Source organism: Oncorhynchus gorbuscha, linkage group LG05 (assembly GCF_021184085.1).
Source record: "Oncorhynchus gorbuscha isolate QuinsamMale2020 ecotype Even-year linkage group LG05, OgorEven_v1.0, whole genome shotgun sequence".
NCBI lineage: Eukaryota > Metazoa > Chordata > Actinopteri > Salmoniformes > Salmonidae > Oncorhynchus > Oncorhynchus gorbuscha.
In genome coordinates, this window is record NC_060177.1 from 76,797,336 (window position 1) to 76,815,148 (window position 17,813).

General features: G+C 40.9%; 1 protein-coding gene across 2 annotated transcripts in view; it reads left to right on the forward strand.

The window, feature by feature from the left end:
• The window catches only part of LOC124035258 (dual specificity testis-specific protein kinase 1-like), a 49,027-nt gene extending 35,659 nt beyond the window's left edge, over window positions 1–13,368 (forward strand). Inside the window, exons 7-10 of one of the 2 annotated variants that reach the window (XM_046348704.1) lie at window positions 3,310–3,483; window positions 3,879–3,962; window positions 4,561–4,647; window positions 12,509–13,368. In XM_046348704.1, the coding sequence (XP_046204660.1) occupies window positions 3,310–3,483; window positions 3,879–3,962; window positions 4,561–4,647; window positions 12,509–12,613 (450 nt within the window). In that variant the 3' untranslated portion in view covers window positions 12,614–13,368. The remainder of the gene's footprint in view (window positions 1–3,309; window positions 3,484–3,878; window positions 3,963–4,560; window positions 4,648–12,508) is intronic. The other variant, XM_046348705.1, reaches the window with a different exon arrangement.
• The last annotated feature ends 4,445 nt before the right edge of the window (window positions 13,369–17,813 follow it).

Sequence of the window (17,813 nt, forward strand, 5' to 3'; positions counted from 1 at the left end):
TGAACGACTGGGTCGCGTCCATAGATACAGAACAAAAAGACTGAACGACTGTTTGGAGAATATATTGGCACGGTTTGCCCTCAACCATGCCAATATACTGTATCCTCCAAGTCCAAACACCGGCTTCGAGGGCATTATCACGTCACAGCCTATATGGCCAATTTCTAGACTACTTTATAATGATTTAATACAACAAAGTGTTGTTTACATACATTGTGAAACATCTGTCAGTGCGAAACAACAAGCTGATAGGGACATAAAGCAATCAGCATTTAAACAACACTTAGTGTCAAAAGTTCACAAAACAGTTGAGTATTTACAACTTAAAAAGAGAAACATGAGTGGCAATGTCACTTCATTACTTTAAGTATTTAACACTGCAATAATTTGAGTTGGGTTACTCAAGATTGTCGTCAACGGGTTTCCACTAAAAATGTAGTTATCAGAACTAATTACTTTTTACAATGTAGTGTATGTACACTGTACAGTACATTATATATGCATTTGACTCAAGCTGCCCACAAGGTGGCAGTGTTTAGTAAAACATGTTTTAAAAGACTACTGGTATGTAGGACTGTTTCTGACATCTTTTCTCCTGGGATTAAGTGTTTTACGTGGGTGCTTCTGTCCTGTGTGAGTCATATCCTCCTGACATTGTTTGGATAAATATGCCTTCATTCAACTTCATTCACTGTTGTCTTTTCACTTCTACCCGTCAGCCTGCCTGTCTCTCTGCCTGTCTGTCTTTTTTCCTGACTCTCTCTCTATCTCTGCCTGCCTGTCTCTATTCCTGACTCTCTCTCTATCTCTGCCAGCCTGTCTCTCTGCCTGCCTGTCTCTCTATCTCTGCCTGCCTGTCTCTTTTCCTGACTCTCTCTCTATCTCTGCCTGTCTGTCTCTCTGCCTGTCTGTCTCTTTTCCTGACTCTCTATCTCTGCCTGTCTGTCTCTCTGCCTGTCTGTCTCTTTTCCTGACTCTCTATCTCTGCCTGTCTGTCTCTTTTCCTGACTCTCTCTCTATCTCTGCCTGTCTGTCTTTCTGCCTGTCTGTCTCTTTTCCTGACTCTCTCTCTATCTCTGCCTGTCTGTCTCTTTTCCTGACTCTCTCTCTATCTCTGCCTGTCTGTCTCTCTGCCTGCCTGTCTCTCTGCCTGCTCGACTTATGTAACCGCTCCACTACCTTGTGTCTTCTAGAATAGCTCACCCACTCTCACTGAGCTCATCCAGCCCACTAGTGCTCTCTCCACACCTACAGTAAACCACCTACTATTCATGTGATTGTACTATAGCAATGTTAGACTGCTCTCTGGTGATAAGCAGTTGTCATAACACAAATGCTTAGAGTGGCAGTACTACTGTTGAATGAAATAATTGTAAAATGTATAAATTACCAGTCAAAAGTTTGGACACACCTACTCATTCCAGGGTTTTTCTTTACTTTTACTATTTTCTACATTGTAGAATAACAGTGAAGACATCAACACTATGATGTTTAAAAGAAAAACATATATTTCACCTTTATTTAACCAGGTAGGCCAGTTGAGAACAAGTTCTCATTTACAACTGTGACCTGGCCAAGATAAAGCAAAGCAGTGTGACACAAAAAACAACAGTTACACATGAAATAAACAAACATACAGTCAATAACACAATAAAAAAAGTATATATACAGTGTGTGCAAATGATAAGGGGGGTAAAGGCAATAAATAGGCCATAGTGGCAAAATAATTACAATTTAGCAATGAAAGACTGGAGTGATATATGTGCAGAAGATGAATGTGTAAGTAGAGATATGGGTGCAAAGGAGCAAAAAAATAAATAACAGAATGGGGATGAGGCAGTTGGATGGGCTATTTACAGATGTGCTATGTACAGGTGCAGTGATCTGTGAGCTGCTCTGACAGCTGGTGCTTGAAGTTAGAGAGGGAGATATGAGTCTCCAGCTTCAGTGATTTTTGCAGTTCGTTCCAGTCATTGGCAGCAGAGAACTGGGACGAACGGCAGCCAAATGAGGAATTGGCTTTGAGGGTGACCAGTGAAATATACCTGCTGGAGCACGTGCTACGGGTGGGTGCTGCTATGGTGACCAGTGAGCTGAGATAAGGCGGGGCTTTACCTAGCAAATACTTATAAATGACCTGGAGCCAGTGGGTTTGACGATGAATATGAAGCGAGGGCCAGCCATCAAGAGCACACAGGTCGCAGTGGTGGGTATAATCATGTATTAACCATAACAAATGTATTTGATATATTTTAGATTCATCAAAGTAGCCACCCTTTGACTTGATGACAGCTTTGTACACTCTTGGCATTCTCTCAACCACCTTCACCTGGAATGCTTTTCCAACAGTCTTGGAGGAGTTCCCACATATGCTGAGCACTTGTTGGCTGCTTTTGCTTCACTCATCCCAAACCATCTCAATTGGGTTGAGTTCGGGTGATTGTGGAGGCCAGGTCATCTGATGCAGCACTCCATCACTCTCCTTCCTGGTCAAATAGCCCTTACACAGCCTGGAGGTGTGTTGGGTCATTGTCCTGTTGAAAAACAAATGATAGTCACACTAAGCGCAAACCAGATGGATGGCATATCGCTGCAGAATGCTGTGGTAGCCATGCTGTTTACGTGTGCCTTGAATTCTAAATAAATCACAGACAGTGTCATCAGCACAGCACCCCCACATCATCACACTTTCTCCTCCATGCTTCACGGTGGGAACCACACATGCAGAGATCGTCTGTTCACCTACTCTCCGTTTAACAAAGACACTGGTTGGAACCAAAAATTTCAAATTTGGACTCATCAGACCAAATAGTAGATTTCCACCTGTCTAATGTCCATTGCTCGTGTTTCTTGGCCAACGCAAATCTCTTCTTATTATCGGTGTCCTTTGGTAGTAGATTCTTTGCAGCAATTTGACCATGAAGGCCTGATTCACACAGTCTCCTCTGAACAGTTGATGTTCAGATGTGTCTGTTACTGAAACTCTGTGAAGCATTTATTTGGGCTGCCATCTGAGGTGCAGTTAATTACGGATGATGGACTGTTGTTTTTCTTTGCTTATTTGAGCTGTTCTTGCCATAATATGGACTCGGTCTTTTACCAAATAGAGCTATCTTCTGTAAACCACCCCTACCTTGTACCTACCACCCCTACCACTTTGTTTGGTTACTACATGATTCCATATGTGTTATTATTCTACAATGTAGAACATTTTCAAAATAAAGAAAAACCCTGGAATGAGTAGGTGTGTTAAAACTATTGACTGGTACTGTATATACTGAAATGATCTGTATATGTCTGACTCTTCAGAACTGTCTGATCCGTGTGACGGCGCGGGGCAGGGAGGCCCTAGTCACAGACTTTGGCCTGGCCAGAGAGGTGGTGGAGCTGCCGGTTAAAGACCCGGAGAGGAAGCTCTCCCTGGTGGGATCTGCCTTCTGGATGGCCCCGGAGATGCTGCGTGGGGAACCCTACGATCGCAAGGTAAGGATACGTCACCAAGACCCTTCCTTTGAGTAAATAGTCCTGTGTAGCTCAGTTGGTAGAGCATGGCGCTTGTAACGCCAGGGTAGTGGGTTCGATCCCCGGGACCACCCATACGTAGAATGTATGCACACATGACTGTAAGTCGCTTTGGATAAAAGCGTCTGCTAAATGGCATATATTATTATTATTATATTAAATAGCCTTGCCTGAGTCAAAACTGACCACAGATCAGGAGGCCCACAAGGCCGCTGAGTTTGAGAACATGTGGTCAAAAATACTTTGGGTAGAAAGTTAAGGAGCTTTGTCATGTCTTAGTATCCTAGTAGTTGGAACACAGCTCATCGTTGGTTGGCTCTCTGTATGACAGACATGTGATTCTGTGTTGTCACCAGGTGGATGTATTTTCCTTTGGAATTATGCTCTGTGAAATACTGGCAAGGATCCCTGCAGACCCAGAGATTCTACCAAGAACCCAGGTAAAGCTCTACTTTGTATTTACGTTATTTACGACTACACATATCCAGGTTTTCTACCATGTGTGAATGCTCTGCCATGCAACTTGTGTGAAATCTCTGCCATGTACCATGTGTGAAATTTCTGCCGCATGCACCATGTGTGAAATCTCTGCCATGGACCATGTGAAATTTCTGCCGCATGAACCATGTTGAATGCTCTGCCATGCACCATGTGTGAAATCTCTGCCATGGACCATGTGTGAAATCTCTGCCATGTACCATGTGTGAAAGTTCTGCCGCATGCACCATGTGTGAAATCTCTGCCATGGACCATGTGTGAAATCTCTGCCATGTACCATGTGTGAAAGTTCTGCCGCATGCACCATGTGTGAAATCTCTGCCATGGACCATGTGTGAAATCTCAGCCATGACCATGTGTGTGTTCTGTGTGCACCATGTGTGAAATCTCTGCCATGGTGTGTGTGTGCCCTATTGTGTGTGTGTGTGTGTGTGTGTGTGTGTGTGTGTGTGTGTGTGTGTGTGTGTGTGTGTGTGTGTGTGTGTGTGTGTGTGTGTGTGTGTGTGTGTGTGTGTGTGTGTGTGTGTGTTTTTTTGACAGGACTATGGCCTGGATGTGAGTGCATTTAGGGAGCTGGTGGGTGGGTGTCCTCAGCGGGTGTTGGAGCTGGCAGCCAGCTGCTGTCTGGTGAGTACATACAGTATACTTTAAAGTACAGTTCATACAGAAAACGTTACAGCATAGTTCATACAGTATAGCTTACATTCTGTTGAGTGCATAGAGTACAGTATACTTTACAGTACAGTTCATACAGTATATGTTACAGTACAATTCATATAGTATACTTTACAGTACAATGCATATAGTAGAATTTACAGTATAGTCCATACACTATACTTTACAGTACATACAGTATACTTTACAGTTTGGTGAGTAGATATATTACAGTATACTTTACAGTACAATTCATACAGTATCCTTTACAGTACAGTTCATACAGTATACTTCACAGTACAGTTCATGCAGTATTATTTACAGTCTGGTGAGTAGATATAGTAAAATATACTTTGCAGTACTGTTCATATATTATACATTGCAGTACAGTTCATACAGTATAATTTACAGTCTCGTGAGTAGCTACAGTACAGTATACATTACAGTACAGTTTGTGGTTGCCCACAGCCGGATTAAGGTACATTTTTGCTCTATACACTTGGTAGCACGAACTTGTTGAGGATAGGGGGCAGTATTTTCACTTTGGATGAATTGCGTTCCCATAGTGAACTGCATCCTATTCTGTTCTAGATTGCTAATATATGCTAATTATTATTACTATTGGATAGAAAACACTCTGAAGTTTCTAAAACTGTTTGAATTATGTCTGTGAGTATAACAGAACTCATAGGGCAGGCAATCTTCCAAACAGGAAGTGAAATTCTGAATACATGTCTAATTTCAAGTCATCGCCTATCCACTTCCAAATAAGATATGGATCTGGTAGCACTTCCTATATGGATCTGGTAGCACCTCCTATATGGATCTGGTAGCACTTCCTATATGGATCTGGTAGCACCTCCTTCCACTAGATGTCCTCATTCAGTAGAACGTGGAATGGAGCTTCTGGTGTGAACTTTGACCGAATGGGAGGGTAAATAGTCACTGTCCCGACAGAATGCAATTTCCCCGTGGTGCATTTCTCTGTGGGTGCCACCGTCGTTCCATTTGGCTGCAGATGAAAACGTATGATCCGGTTGGAACGTTATTGGATATATATGAAAATAACATCCTGAAGATTGATTCTCTACTTAGTTTGACCAGTTTATTCGACCTGGAATATATATTTTTGAAGTTTTCGTGCGAGTTGTGCTGGACCAGCGTCAGCATTTGGGCACGTGAGCTGAAAGTGGTAGCAAATGCAGCTAATTGGACACTAGTATTGGACATTATGAAACAAAAGAACGATTTATTGTGGAACTAGGACTCCTTGCACTGCATTCTGATGAAAGATCATCAAAGGTAAGGGAATATTTATGATGTAATTTCGTATTTCTGTTGACTCTAACATGTCGGAGAAATACTTTTACGTCTGAGCGCTGTCTCAGATTATTGCATGGTAGACTTTTTCCATAACGTTTTTTTTAAATCTGACACATTGGTTGCATTAAGAACCAGTGTATCTTTTTAATTATATGTAGAACATGTGTCTTTAGTCAAAGTTTATGATGAGTATTTCTGTTATCTGGCGTAGCTTTCTATAATTCCTCCGGATATTTTGGAGGCATTTCTGAACATGGCGTCAATGTAAACCGAGATTTGTGGATATAAATATGCATATTATCGAACAAAACATTAATGTATTGTGTAACATGTCATATGAGTGTCATCTGATGAAGATTTTCAAAAGGTTAGTGATTCATTTTATCTCTAATCCTGCTTTTGTGACTCTATCTTTGGCTAGAAAAAATGGCTGCGTTTTTCCTTTGATTTTGTGGTGGTCTAACATAAATATATTTTTAAAATATACTTTAAAAATCGGACATGATGGGTAGATGAACAAGATGTTTATCTTTCATTTGAGGTATTGGACTTGTTAATGTATGAAAGTTAAATATTTCTAAAGAATATTTTTGAATTCCCTGCGCCACCTTTTCAGCTGAATGGGAGGGGGGGGGGGGAGTTCCCCTCAGGGATTGCTTTGCCATATCAGGTTTTAAGGTTTGTGAGTTTACTTTTTTCTTACAGCCTGGTGACCAATAGAGAGGCCTAGCTGTGTGTAAACTTAAAGTGGCAATCAGTAGTTTAAACAATAGCAAAGCCGCCTCCCCATCACTATTTTGATAAAAAGCTGAGGGATAGGGCTGGAGGACTGTAACCAGTCTCAAATTCATAGACAGAGCTATGGATGCAAGGAATGACCATACATCATATTCAAATTATAGTTTTAACAATATTTTGTGGTGTTTGTTTACATTTACTTTGTTTATAAACATTAGCTTGAAACAAGCTTATATTTTGGTCCTGATGGGGTACGACAGTTGAACTAAGCTCATGAGGCATTTATAAGTTATATTCTTCAAGAATCAATGGGTACATTTAATTAATTCAGAAGTCCAAGAATGGATGAAGCAACTGCAGATTGCTACTTTAACACAACATGAAATGGAACGTCAAAATATCTTGGTCTCTGGTCTGATGCCAGACTTCCTGCATCAGAAGTAGTTGTCCAGGGCCAGTATTCACAAAGGCCCCAGTTCTGACCTGAGTGAGGTGTGCATAAATGGAATGTTATTCCCTTTTTATGCACTTTTCTCTATATGTGTACTCTGACCTTGAACATAAGCATAAAAATAGCATGCATGTTCATGGTTAACCTGCTATTCATTCTAGCTGGAGATCTAAGAAATGAGGGTGTGGTAGAGGTGTGTCTATAGATAAGCTGGATTCTGACCTTGATTTAATTCCCTCATAAATCCAGCACCATTACGTGTGAGGAAACCAGGGAAAAATGCAGCACGGCAAATTCAAATATAATGATATAAAAATCAAACTTTCATTAAATCACACATGTAAGAAACTAAATTAAAGCTACACTCGTTGTGAATCCAGCCAACATGTCAGATTTTAAAAAGGCTTTTCGGCGAAAGCATAAGAAGCTATTATCTGATGATAGCACAACAGTAAACAAAGAGGGTAGCATATTTCAACCCTGCAGGTGCTACACAGAACGCAGAAATAAAATATAAAACATTCCTTACCTTTGACAAGCTTCTTTTGTTGGCACTCCAATGTGTCCCATGAACGTCACAATTGGTCCTTTTGTTCGATTAATTCCGTCCATATCCAAAATGTCAATTTATTTGGCGGGTTTGATCCAGAAAAATACAGCTTCCAAATTGCGCAACGTCACTACAAAATATTTCAAAAGTTCCCTGTAAACTTTGCCAAAGCATTTCAAACGTCTGTTGTAATACAACTTTAGGTATTTTTAAACGTTAATAACCGATAAAATTGAAGACGGGTCTATCTGTGTTCAATTCAGGAAGACAACAAACCAAGCTACTTTTCAAGTCTTGCGCAACTCTCAACAGTGTTACACAGTTCCTAGATGGCCTTACTTCTTCATTGCACAAAGGAATAACCTCAACGGTAGGAACTGAAAACAAGTTCCTAAGAAATATCGTTTCCAAATGAGAACCCACTGAACAGACAGAAAAAAAAAAAAATCTGAACGGTTAGTCCTCGGGGTCTTGCCTGCTACATAAGTTCTGTTATACTCATAGACATGATTCAAATAGTTTTAGAAACTTTCAGTGTTTTCTATCCAAATCTACTAATAATATGCATATCTTATATTCTTGGCATGAGTAGCAGGAAGTTGAAATTGGGCACACTATTTATCCAAAAGTTAAAATAATGCCACCTATACCATAAGAAGTTAAGGGGAAAATGGACGAATTGCGGGCACAATCACAGTATGTATATTAGTACATGGAGGCCTGTGTTATGGCCTTTTCTGAAACTTGGCTGTCGGAGGCGGTGCGCGACTTTGAAGTCACCACTGACAGATGCACTATTACTCAGATGGACAGAGACAATGAAGCTACTGGCAAGGAGCACGGAGGGGGAGTCTGTGTTCTGATAGATGATAGATGGTGTAAAACGATGATTGTCAGGAATAAAATCTGCACTCCTGATATAGAAATACTGTCAGTGTCACTATGTCTCTTCTACCTCCTCCGTGAATTCACCATGCTTTTTCTGTTGTTTATATCCATGTGAGAGCAAACAGTGTCAATGCAGACATCATTTTCAACCCACTGAAGAGCTTGATGCGATTTCCCCTGATGCGCCCAAATTCTTCATGGGGGTTTAGCTGCACTCTCAAGCTCACTTTGAATACATACACCCAGTATGTGACTTGTCTAACAAGGAAAAATAAGATCATTGACTTATGTTATGACTCAGTCTCCAAAGCGTATTCATCCTTGGCCAGACCTCTACTGGGTGGATCAGATCATAACACTGTTTTTCTACGACCAACTTATAGACAGTAACTCAAAAGGGAGAAGGTGGTGGAAAAACAGATACAAGTGTGGGACAATGACAGTATTGATCAATTGCAGGGATGCTTTGATTGTACCACCTGGAGTGGATTTGAAGAATCATCAGCTGACCTGAACGAGTTGACTGATATCTGGCTATATTGAATGATTTGGTGATCCCCAAAAACATGTAAGATATTTCCTAACAACAAACTATGGGTGACCAAATAATTGAAAGTGGTGCTTAACAAGAAGAAACAAGTGTTTTCCTCCGGGGATCCACTCCAAATAAAATATGTACAGAGAGGTGAACAAAGGGATAAACTGGTGAGATGCCAGTACAAGGATAAGGTGAAAGAGATATGGTCACAGGGAGACTCTCCAGTACAAGGATGAGGTGAAAGAGATATGGTCACAGGGAGACTCTCCAGTACAAGGATAAGGTGAAAGAGATATGGTCACAGGGAGACTCTCCAGTACAAGGATAAGGTGAAAGAGATATGGTCACAGGGAGACTCTCCAGTACAAGGATGAGGTGAAAGAGTTATGGTCACAGGGAGACTCTCCAGTACAAGGATGAGGTGAAAGAGATATGGTCACAGGGAGACTCTCCAGTACAAGGATAAGGTGAAAGAGATATGGTCACAGTGAGACTCTCCAGTACAAGGATAAGGTGAAAGAGATATGGTCACAGGGAGACTCTCCAGTACAAGGATAAGGTGAAAGAGATATGGTCACAGGGAGACTCTCCAGTACAAGGATGAGGTGAAAGAGATATGGTCACAGGGAGAATCTCCAGTACAAGGATGAGGTGAAAGAGATATGGTCACAGGGAGACTCTCCAGTGCAAAGAATAAGGTGCAACAGATAATATCACAGGGAGACTCTCCAGTATAAGGATAAGGTCTAGCAGATAATATCACAGAGAGACTCTCCAGTACAAGCATAAGGTCTAACAGATAATATCACAGGGAGACTCTCCAGTACAAGGATAAGGTGCAACAGATAATATCACAGGGATACTCTCCAGTACAAGGATAAGGTGCAACAGATAATATCACAGGGTGAATCTCCAGTATAAGGATAAGGTGCAACGGATAATATCACAGGGAGACTCTCATTACAAGGATAAGGTGAAGGAGATATGGTCACATGGAGACTCTCCAGTGCAAAGAATAAGGTGCAACAGATAATATCACAGGGAGACTCTCCAGTACAAAGAATAAGGTGCAACAGATAATATCACAGGGAGACTCTCCAGTATAAGGATAAGGTGCAACATATAATATCACAGGGAGACTCTCCAGTACAAGTATAAGGTGCAACAGATAATATCACAGGGAGGCTCTCCAGTACAAAGAATAAGGTGCAACAGATAATATCACAGGGAGACTCTCCAGTATAAGGATAAGGTGCAACATATAATATCACAGGGAGACTCTCCAGTACAAGTATAAGGTGCAACAGATAATATCACAGGGAGGCTCTCCAGTACAAGGATAAGGTGTAACAGATAATATCACAGGGAGACTCTCCAGTACAAGTATAAGGTGTAACAGATAATATCACAGGGAGACTCTCCAGTATAATGATGAGGTGTAACAGAGCCGGTTCCCACTGCCAGAGCCGGTTCAAATTGTGCAGTAATTTGGGGCATGTAGCCTATTTGAATCATTATGGAACTTAGACCACACGTAGAAAGTGAACCTTTCTAGCGCAGGCGTTCCGCTAGCGGAACCCCTCGACAACATTCCGCTGAAAAGGCAGCATGCGAAATTCTATTTTTTTTGTTGAAATATGTAACTTTCACACATTAACAAGTCCAATACAGCAAATGAAAGAAACGTCTTGTTAATTTACCCATCGTGTCCGATTTCAAAAAGGCTTTACAGCGAAAGCACAACATATGATTATGTTAGGTCAGAGCCAAGTCACAAAAACACACAGCCATTTTTCCAGACAGATAGGAGTCACAAAAAGCAGAAATATAGATAAAATTAATCACTAATCTTTGATGATCTTCATCAGATAACACGCATAGGACATCATGTTACACAATACATGTATGTTTTGTTCGATAATGTGCATATTTATATAAGAAAATCTCAGTTTACATTGGCGCATTACGTGCAGTAATGTTTTGATTCCAAAACATCCAGTGATTTTGCAGATAGCCACATCAATTTACAGAAATACTCAAAATAAACATTGATAAGAGATACAAGTGTTATTCACATAATTAAAAATAGACTTCTCCTTAATTCAACCACTGTGTCAGATTTTTTAAAAACTTTACGTAATAAGCATAATCTGAGTACAGCGCTTGGAGCCCAATCCAGCCAAAGAAATATCCTCCATGTTGGAGTCAACAGAAGTTATAAATAAAATTATAAATATTCACTTACCTTTGATTATATTCATCAGAATGCACTCCCAGGAATCCCAGTTCGACAATACATGACTGATTTGTTCCATAAAGTCCATAATTTATGTCCAAATAGCCACTTGTTGTTAGTATGTTCAGCCCAGTAACCATCTTCATGAGGCGCGAGCACTACGTCCAGACAAAAAATGAAAGTTCCATTACAGGTCGTAGAAACATGTCAAACGGTGTATGGAATCAATCTTTAGGATGTTTTTAACATGAAACTTCAATAATGTTCCAACCGAAGAATTCCATTGTCTATGGAAAAGCACTGGAACGAGAGCTAACTCTGTCGGGACCGCACGTCACGAACCTGAGACACTCTGCCAGGCCACTGACTCATTCAGCTCCCTTCCCCCCTCATTTATAGAAGGCCATATGAGTTCTGTTATACTCACAGACATCATTCAAACAGTGTTAGAAACTTCATAGTGTTTTCTATCCAATACTAATGATAATATGCATATATTAGCATCTGGGACTAAGTAGGAGGCAGTTCACTCTGGGCACGCTATTCATCCAAAAGTGAAAATGCTGCCCCCTATCCCATATTTGATGATTAAATACTTAACTAAACAGTAAGACAATTAAATGACTGTGTGAACTGAGAGGAGCCTAAAACCTACAGCTGGCATTCCATAGATAAGATGTGGTGGATGTAACAGAGATAGAGAGAGCCTGGAGGAACAGAACAAAACCCTCATTGTCTCATCATCCTTGCATCTGGAAAATAACACCAGAGACAGATGACCACAGGAGATGAACTCAATCTATATGTGAGGGCTGGAACCAACCATGACTAAGCATTCTTGGTATCAGCTGTATAAGAAACAGCATTTTTTGTAAAGGTTAGGCTGCTCTGCCCAACAGTCAAGAGTGTTGGGCTGACTATTGGGCTCATTATTTAAATAATTTATTGATATTGAATAAAGATGATTGTTTGAAGGAATGTCAAAGTCTCTCTCAGTACTGACATTTCCATGACAATACGCACTCCTACTCTGAGTCACATTGTGAACAGTTACATGTAAACCCCAAACAAGGCCAAGTACTGATCCTTATGTTTTCTCTGTGTGTTCAGATGGAGTCCTTCAGGAGACCAGCATTCACAGAGCTGCTGGATGAACTGGGGGAGATTGCTGAGACTCTGGAACCGCCCCCTAACTCAGAGCTGACTACTGGGTGAGCTGCCTAGGTTGGCCGAAGCCCCACCCACCCATCTATCCTGAGGAGGACTGGAGGATTTGGGATTTGTATATGGGCTCAATCCCAAATGGCACATTATTCCTTATATAGTGTACTATGTTTTACCAGAGCCTTGTGCTCTGGTCAAAAGTAGTGCACTATATAGGGACTAGGGTACCATTTGGGAAGCAACAATAGACAGTTGCACAGGGGCAGGGGCACAACACTTCACCAGGATGACCTCTCTACAGGGGCTGACCTCTCTGTTTGTGCCTGCCTACACTGCACCTAAACTGCACCTACAGATGTGTCGGGGGTAGCTCCACAGTTTTCAAGTGAGACCCTGGTGGAATAATGGATGGAATAGACAGTATGTATCTTGAAGAGAGGGTTTCTTTGGAAGGTTTCTTTGGAAGCTTTATTTGACCAGTTCACACACTTTTTGTACAGGTGATAGAAGTTGGGCATAATTTTTCTTAACTTACATCTTCTTAATCTTAATCTCATAAACTGCTTTTTTGTTTAAATTTGTTGATGTTGTTGTTAATGTTTATGACAGTGTTTCGTGATGTAACTGATGATGATGATGAGGATAAACATGATGATGAGGAGGATGGTGATGGAGGATGATGGTGATGGAGGATGATGGTGATAGTGTTGGAGGAAGATGGTGATAGTGATGGAGGATGATGGTGATGGAGGATGATGGTGATAGTGTTGGAGGAAGATGGTGATAGTGATGGAGGATGATGGTGATGGAAGAGTATGGTAATGGAGGATGATGGTGATGGAGGATGATGGTGATGGAGGATGATGGTGATGGAGGATGATGGTGATGGAGGAGGATGGTGATGGAGGAGGATGGTGATGGAGGAGGATGGTGATGGAGGAGGATGATGGAGGATGGTGATGGAGGAGGATGGTGATGGAGGAGGATGGTGATAGGGGATGATGGTGATAGGGGATGATGGTGATGGAGGAGTATTGTGATAGTGATGGAGGAGTATTGTGATAGTGATGGAGGAGTATTGTGATAGTGATGGAGGATTATGGTGATAGTGATGGAGGACGATGGTGATGGAAGAGGATGGTGATGGAGGAGGATTGTGATAGTGATGGAGGATGATGGTGATGGAGGACGGTGGTGATGGAAGAGGATAGTGATGGAGGAGGATTGTGATAGTGATGGAGGAGGGTGGTGATGGAGGATGATTGTGATAGTGATGGAGGACGATGGTGATGGAGGATGATGATGATAGTGATGGAGGATGATGGTGATGGAGGACGATGGTGATGGAAGAGGATAGTGATGGAGGAGGATTGTGATAGTGATGGAGGAGGGTGGGGATGGAGGATTGTGATAGTGATGGAGGAGGATGGTGATGGAAGAGGATGGTGATGGAGGAGGATGGTGATGGAGGAAGATGGTGATGGAGAAGGATGGTGATGGAGGAGGATGGTGATGGAGGATGATGGTGATGGAGGAGGATGGTGATGGAGAATGAGTGTGATAGTGATGGAGGAGGATGGTGATGGAGGAGGATGGTGATGTGAGGAGGATGGTGATGGAGGAGGATGGTGATGGAGGATGATGGTGATGGAGGAGGATGGTGATGTGATGGAGGATGGTGATGGAGGAGGATGATGATGGAGGAGGAGGATGGTGATAGTGATTGGAGGACGATGGTGATTGAAGAGGATGGTGATTGAAGAAGATGGTGATGGAGGAGGATGGTGATAGTGAATGAGGAGGATGGTGGTAGTGAATGAGGAGGATGGTGATGGAGGAGGATGATGGTAATGGAGGGTGATGGTAATGATCATGATGATGATGATGGTAGGGGAGGATGGTGATGGAAGAGGATGATGATGATGGTGATCATGATGATGATGGTATTGGTTTCTCATAATGGTGATGATGATGATGATAGTGATGATGATGATGGTATTGGTTTCTCATGATAGTGATGATGATAGTGAATATGATGATGGTGAAGATGATGGTATTGGTTTCTCATGATGATGATGATAGTGATGATAATGATGATGGTGAAGATGATGGTAATTGTTTTCTCATGATGTTGAGGATGATGATGATAGTGAAGATGATGGTATTGGTTTCTCATGATGGTGATGATGTTGAGGATGATGATGATGATGGTGAAGATGATGGTATTGGTTTCTCATGATGGTGATGATGTTGAGGATGATGATGATGGTATTGGTTTCTCATGATGGTGATGATGATAGTGATGATAATGATGATGGCGAAGATGATGGTATTGTTTTCTCATGATGGTGATGATGTTGAGGATGATGATGATTGACACTCATCTGTTGATTTATTTCCTTCAACCGTTGTTTTCTATTGTCTTTCTATTTCTATTCTATAGTTTTTTTCAACTCTACCTAAATCATCAGATGCTAGAGTGACATCATGCTCATGTCACCTCTTTTCAAACATGAAATTGCTTCAGTTCAGTTAGCTGAGCTGTGAATAGGGCAGTTGCTTTTCAAGGAACTCAACAAAGACATCACCATCAATTCAGCTAGCTAGCGCAATACAGACGGCAGGCAGGCTAATACCAGTGGGTGCACAGTGGATAGGTATACCCAGTGGGCAAAACTGGTTGAAAATACGTCATTTCAACCAGTTTTGCCCACTGGATTACGTCATTAGCTAGTTAGTAAAGTTCAGCTGTTCTCTGTCTACCTGGTTGAGAGATTTTATCTCAGTGGATCTGTATTTTCTTGTTGTTATATAAAGTACAGTACAGTATGTCATATTTTTTACTTAGCTTATTTTCCCATCAGTCTTAAATAATATATATTTTTTTGTTGTTATTTTTTATTCATTGTTTTTGCAATCTACATATGCACAATTAATATTCGGGCATCTACGGTACTGGGTACTTGTTACATTTGATTTAATACCCAATCTGATATTACTGGTCATTCATGACATGTTGTGTTGAACCTGTGGCTGTAAATATTCCAACTATCTGAGAACTTCCCATGCTGTTGCCAGGTAACCAGTATTTGCCAGTAAGTATGTGTCATCATCTTAATCTGATGTTTACAGTGTCACTTGAAGAGTAGAAAGAAATAGGCTGCTGCTGTAGGAACATTTCATCTGATTTATTTAAGCTTTTGTTTCAAGAAGCATATCAAATAATGATGTAAAATATTCTAAACTGAAGCTTACAGACATATATGTAAGGAAGTCTTGGACAACTAGCTAGGCTTGGGCGTTCAAAGTATTTCCATTCTAATAAATAAAATAATCATGTTCCTCCTGCCATATCACTTTTTAGAATTTCAAAATCTTTGTGATACTATATGAAGGCAATTCTTACATTATTTCAACTTTGTCTGCTACATTTGGCATTACTCTGTAAAGCTAAGTACATTTGTAAGAAATATAAATTGGTATTTAAAGATAAAAACGTTATATTTGAAACATGTACATGTATTTTACAGATGAATTGCTTCTTTCAATAAACTGTTTCTCTGGTTCAGGGTAAGACTGTGGTGTGTGTGTGCCATGGATCGGATCTTAAATCATCAGTGGCTGTCTAGTTTCAGGATCGTAACTATAACGACATAGTGGTGGTGAGAAATGGCTTTCTTTAATGTCTGGTTACCTGGGCAATTCCCCACCTCCTCAGGTGTTCTTGACCATGCTAATCAGATTTCAGACTGGCCCTATGCTCTTTGAAGCTTGGTCATTGGCATAGTTAATTTACAAAGTGATTATGATTATCATGTAATGCAGGGTTGAATCAGCTGTGTAGTACTAGGGCAAAAACCAAAACGTGCAAACAGGCGGAGGCCCAGGACTGAGTTTGGGAAAGTCTGATGTAGTGCACTGTAGTGAAAATTTCCTGTATTTACCAAATCAGGAGACCAAACTACCACACAAGTCAGAGTTATCATAAAGTCCATCTTTAATTATTATGAGCTCCATCACAACCTTGTGACTCAATTCAGTGTCTATAAATGAATTCTCTGAGAGTCCTTACACATTGCAACTGAGATCCTTTATAGAAAAGACACACATAGCCAGACAGCATTGGCTATAAATTATCGTTCAGCTTTGTCTCCTAAACTATGTTCTTATCTCGCTCTTGGTACCACTCAGGACCAGCACCATTACCTCACCTAATAGCATATATCAAATACACCCTCTCCTGGACAAGATCACAGAGAGACAGTGACTGGCACACAGACATTGTGGAGCCTAGAGATAATTGGTTCCCCCTCAATCATCCCTTCACATGGTTTAAAAGATATGTTTACATATGAAGACAAGCTTGACCTCTCCCCTCTCTGCGGCCCAAGTAACTGAACCCAGGACAGGAAAGGATAACTGCAAATGGACACCACTATAGTACAACAAGATACATTCTAAATGAGAAGTAACTCACAAGCATATAATGAATATAAAGCATCTTATCTATGTTACCCAACTATTCTGATTAATCCCCAACAGCCCGTAACATATTAATCTGAAAGATCAGGCTCATGTTCAATGGAAATGAAATTCTAAATATTTTGAAACTGAAATTAGCTAGTGTTCTTATGGTAGTTCATTTTGTACCTCTCCAGTTTACTGATCATGATCCATGTATAGTATCTGGTATAGTTGTTCACTTCCTGTTGTATGAACAAACACAAACTGCATTCCAAATAGCACCCTATTTCCTCTGTAACCAGAACCCTATGGGTCATGTTCAAAAGTAGAGCACTCGAAAGGGTACAGGGTGCCATGTGTGAACAAATACAAACTCAACCAAGGCTCCTTCTCTCTCCAGGTGAGCTGATGAAAAGGTTAGATGCCATGTTGGTGTCACCATAGTGAATAGGCAGCTGTGTTGTCAAAGCTGCCCATCATTCAGATGGATGTCCTGTTCTTCACCCTCTCTCCAACACATGCACATGTGTACATGCACACAGTGGTGTAACTGTGTAACCCTAACCCTACAAGGACAGAGAGCTGTAAGGCTGTCTCACAACATTTATCTAAAATGAACCCTATAAATAGCACTGCTGGGAGATTTAGCAAGCCATAGTCTAGCAATCAACAATATAATATCTATCCAGATGTGATGTAAACTCAGCAAAAAAAGAAGCGGCCCTTTTTCAGGACCCTGTCTTTCAAAGATAATTAGTAAAAATCCAAATAACTTCACAGATCTTCA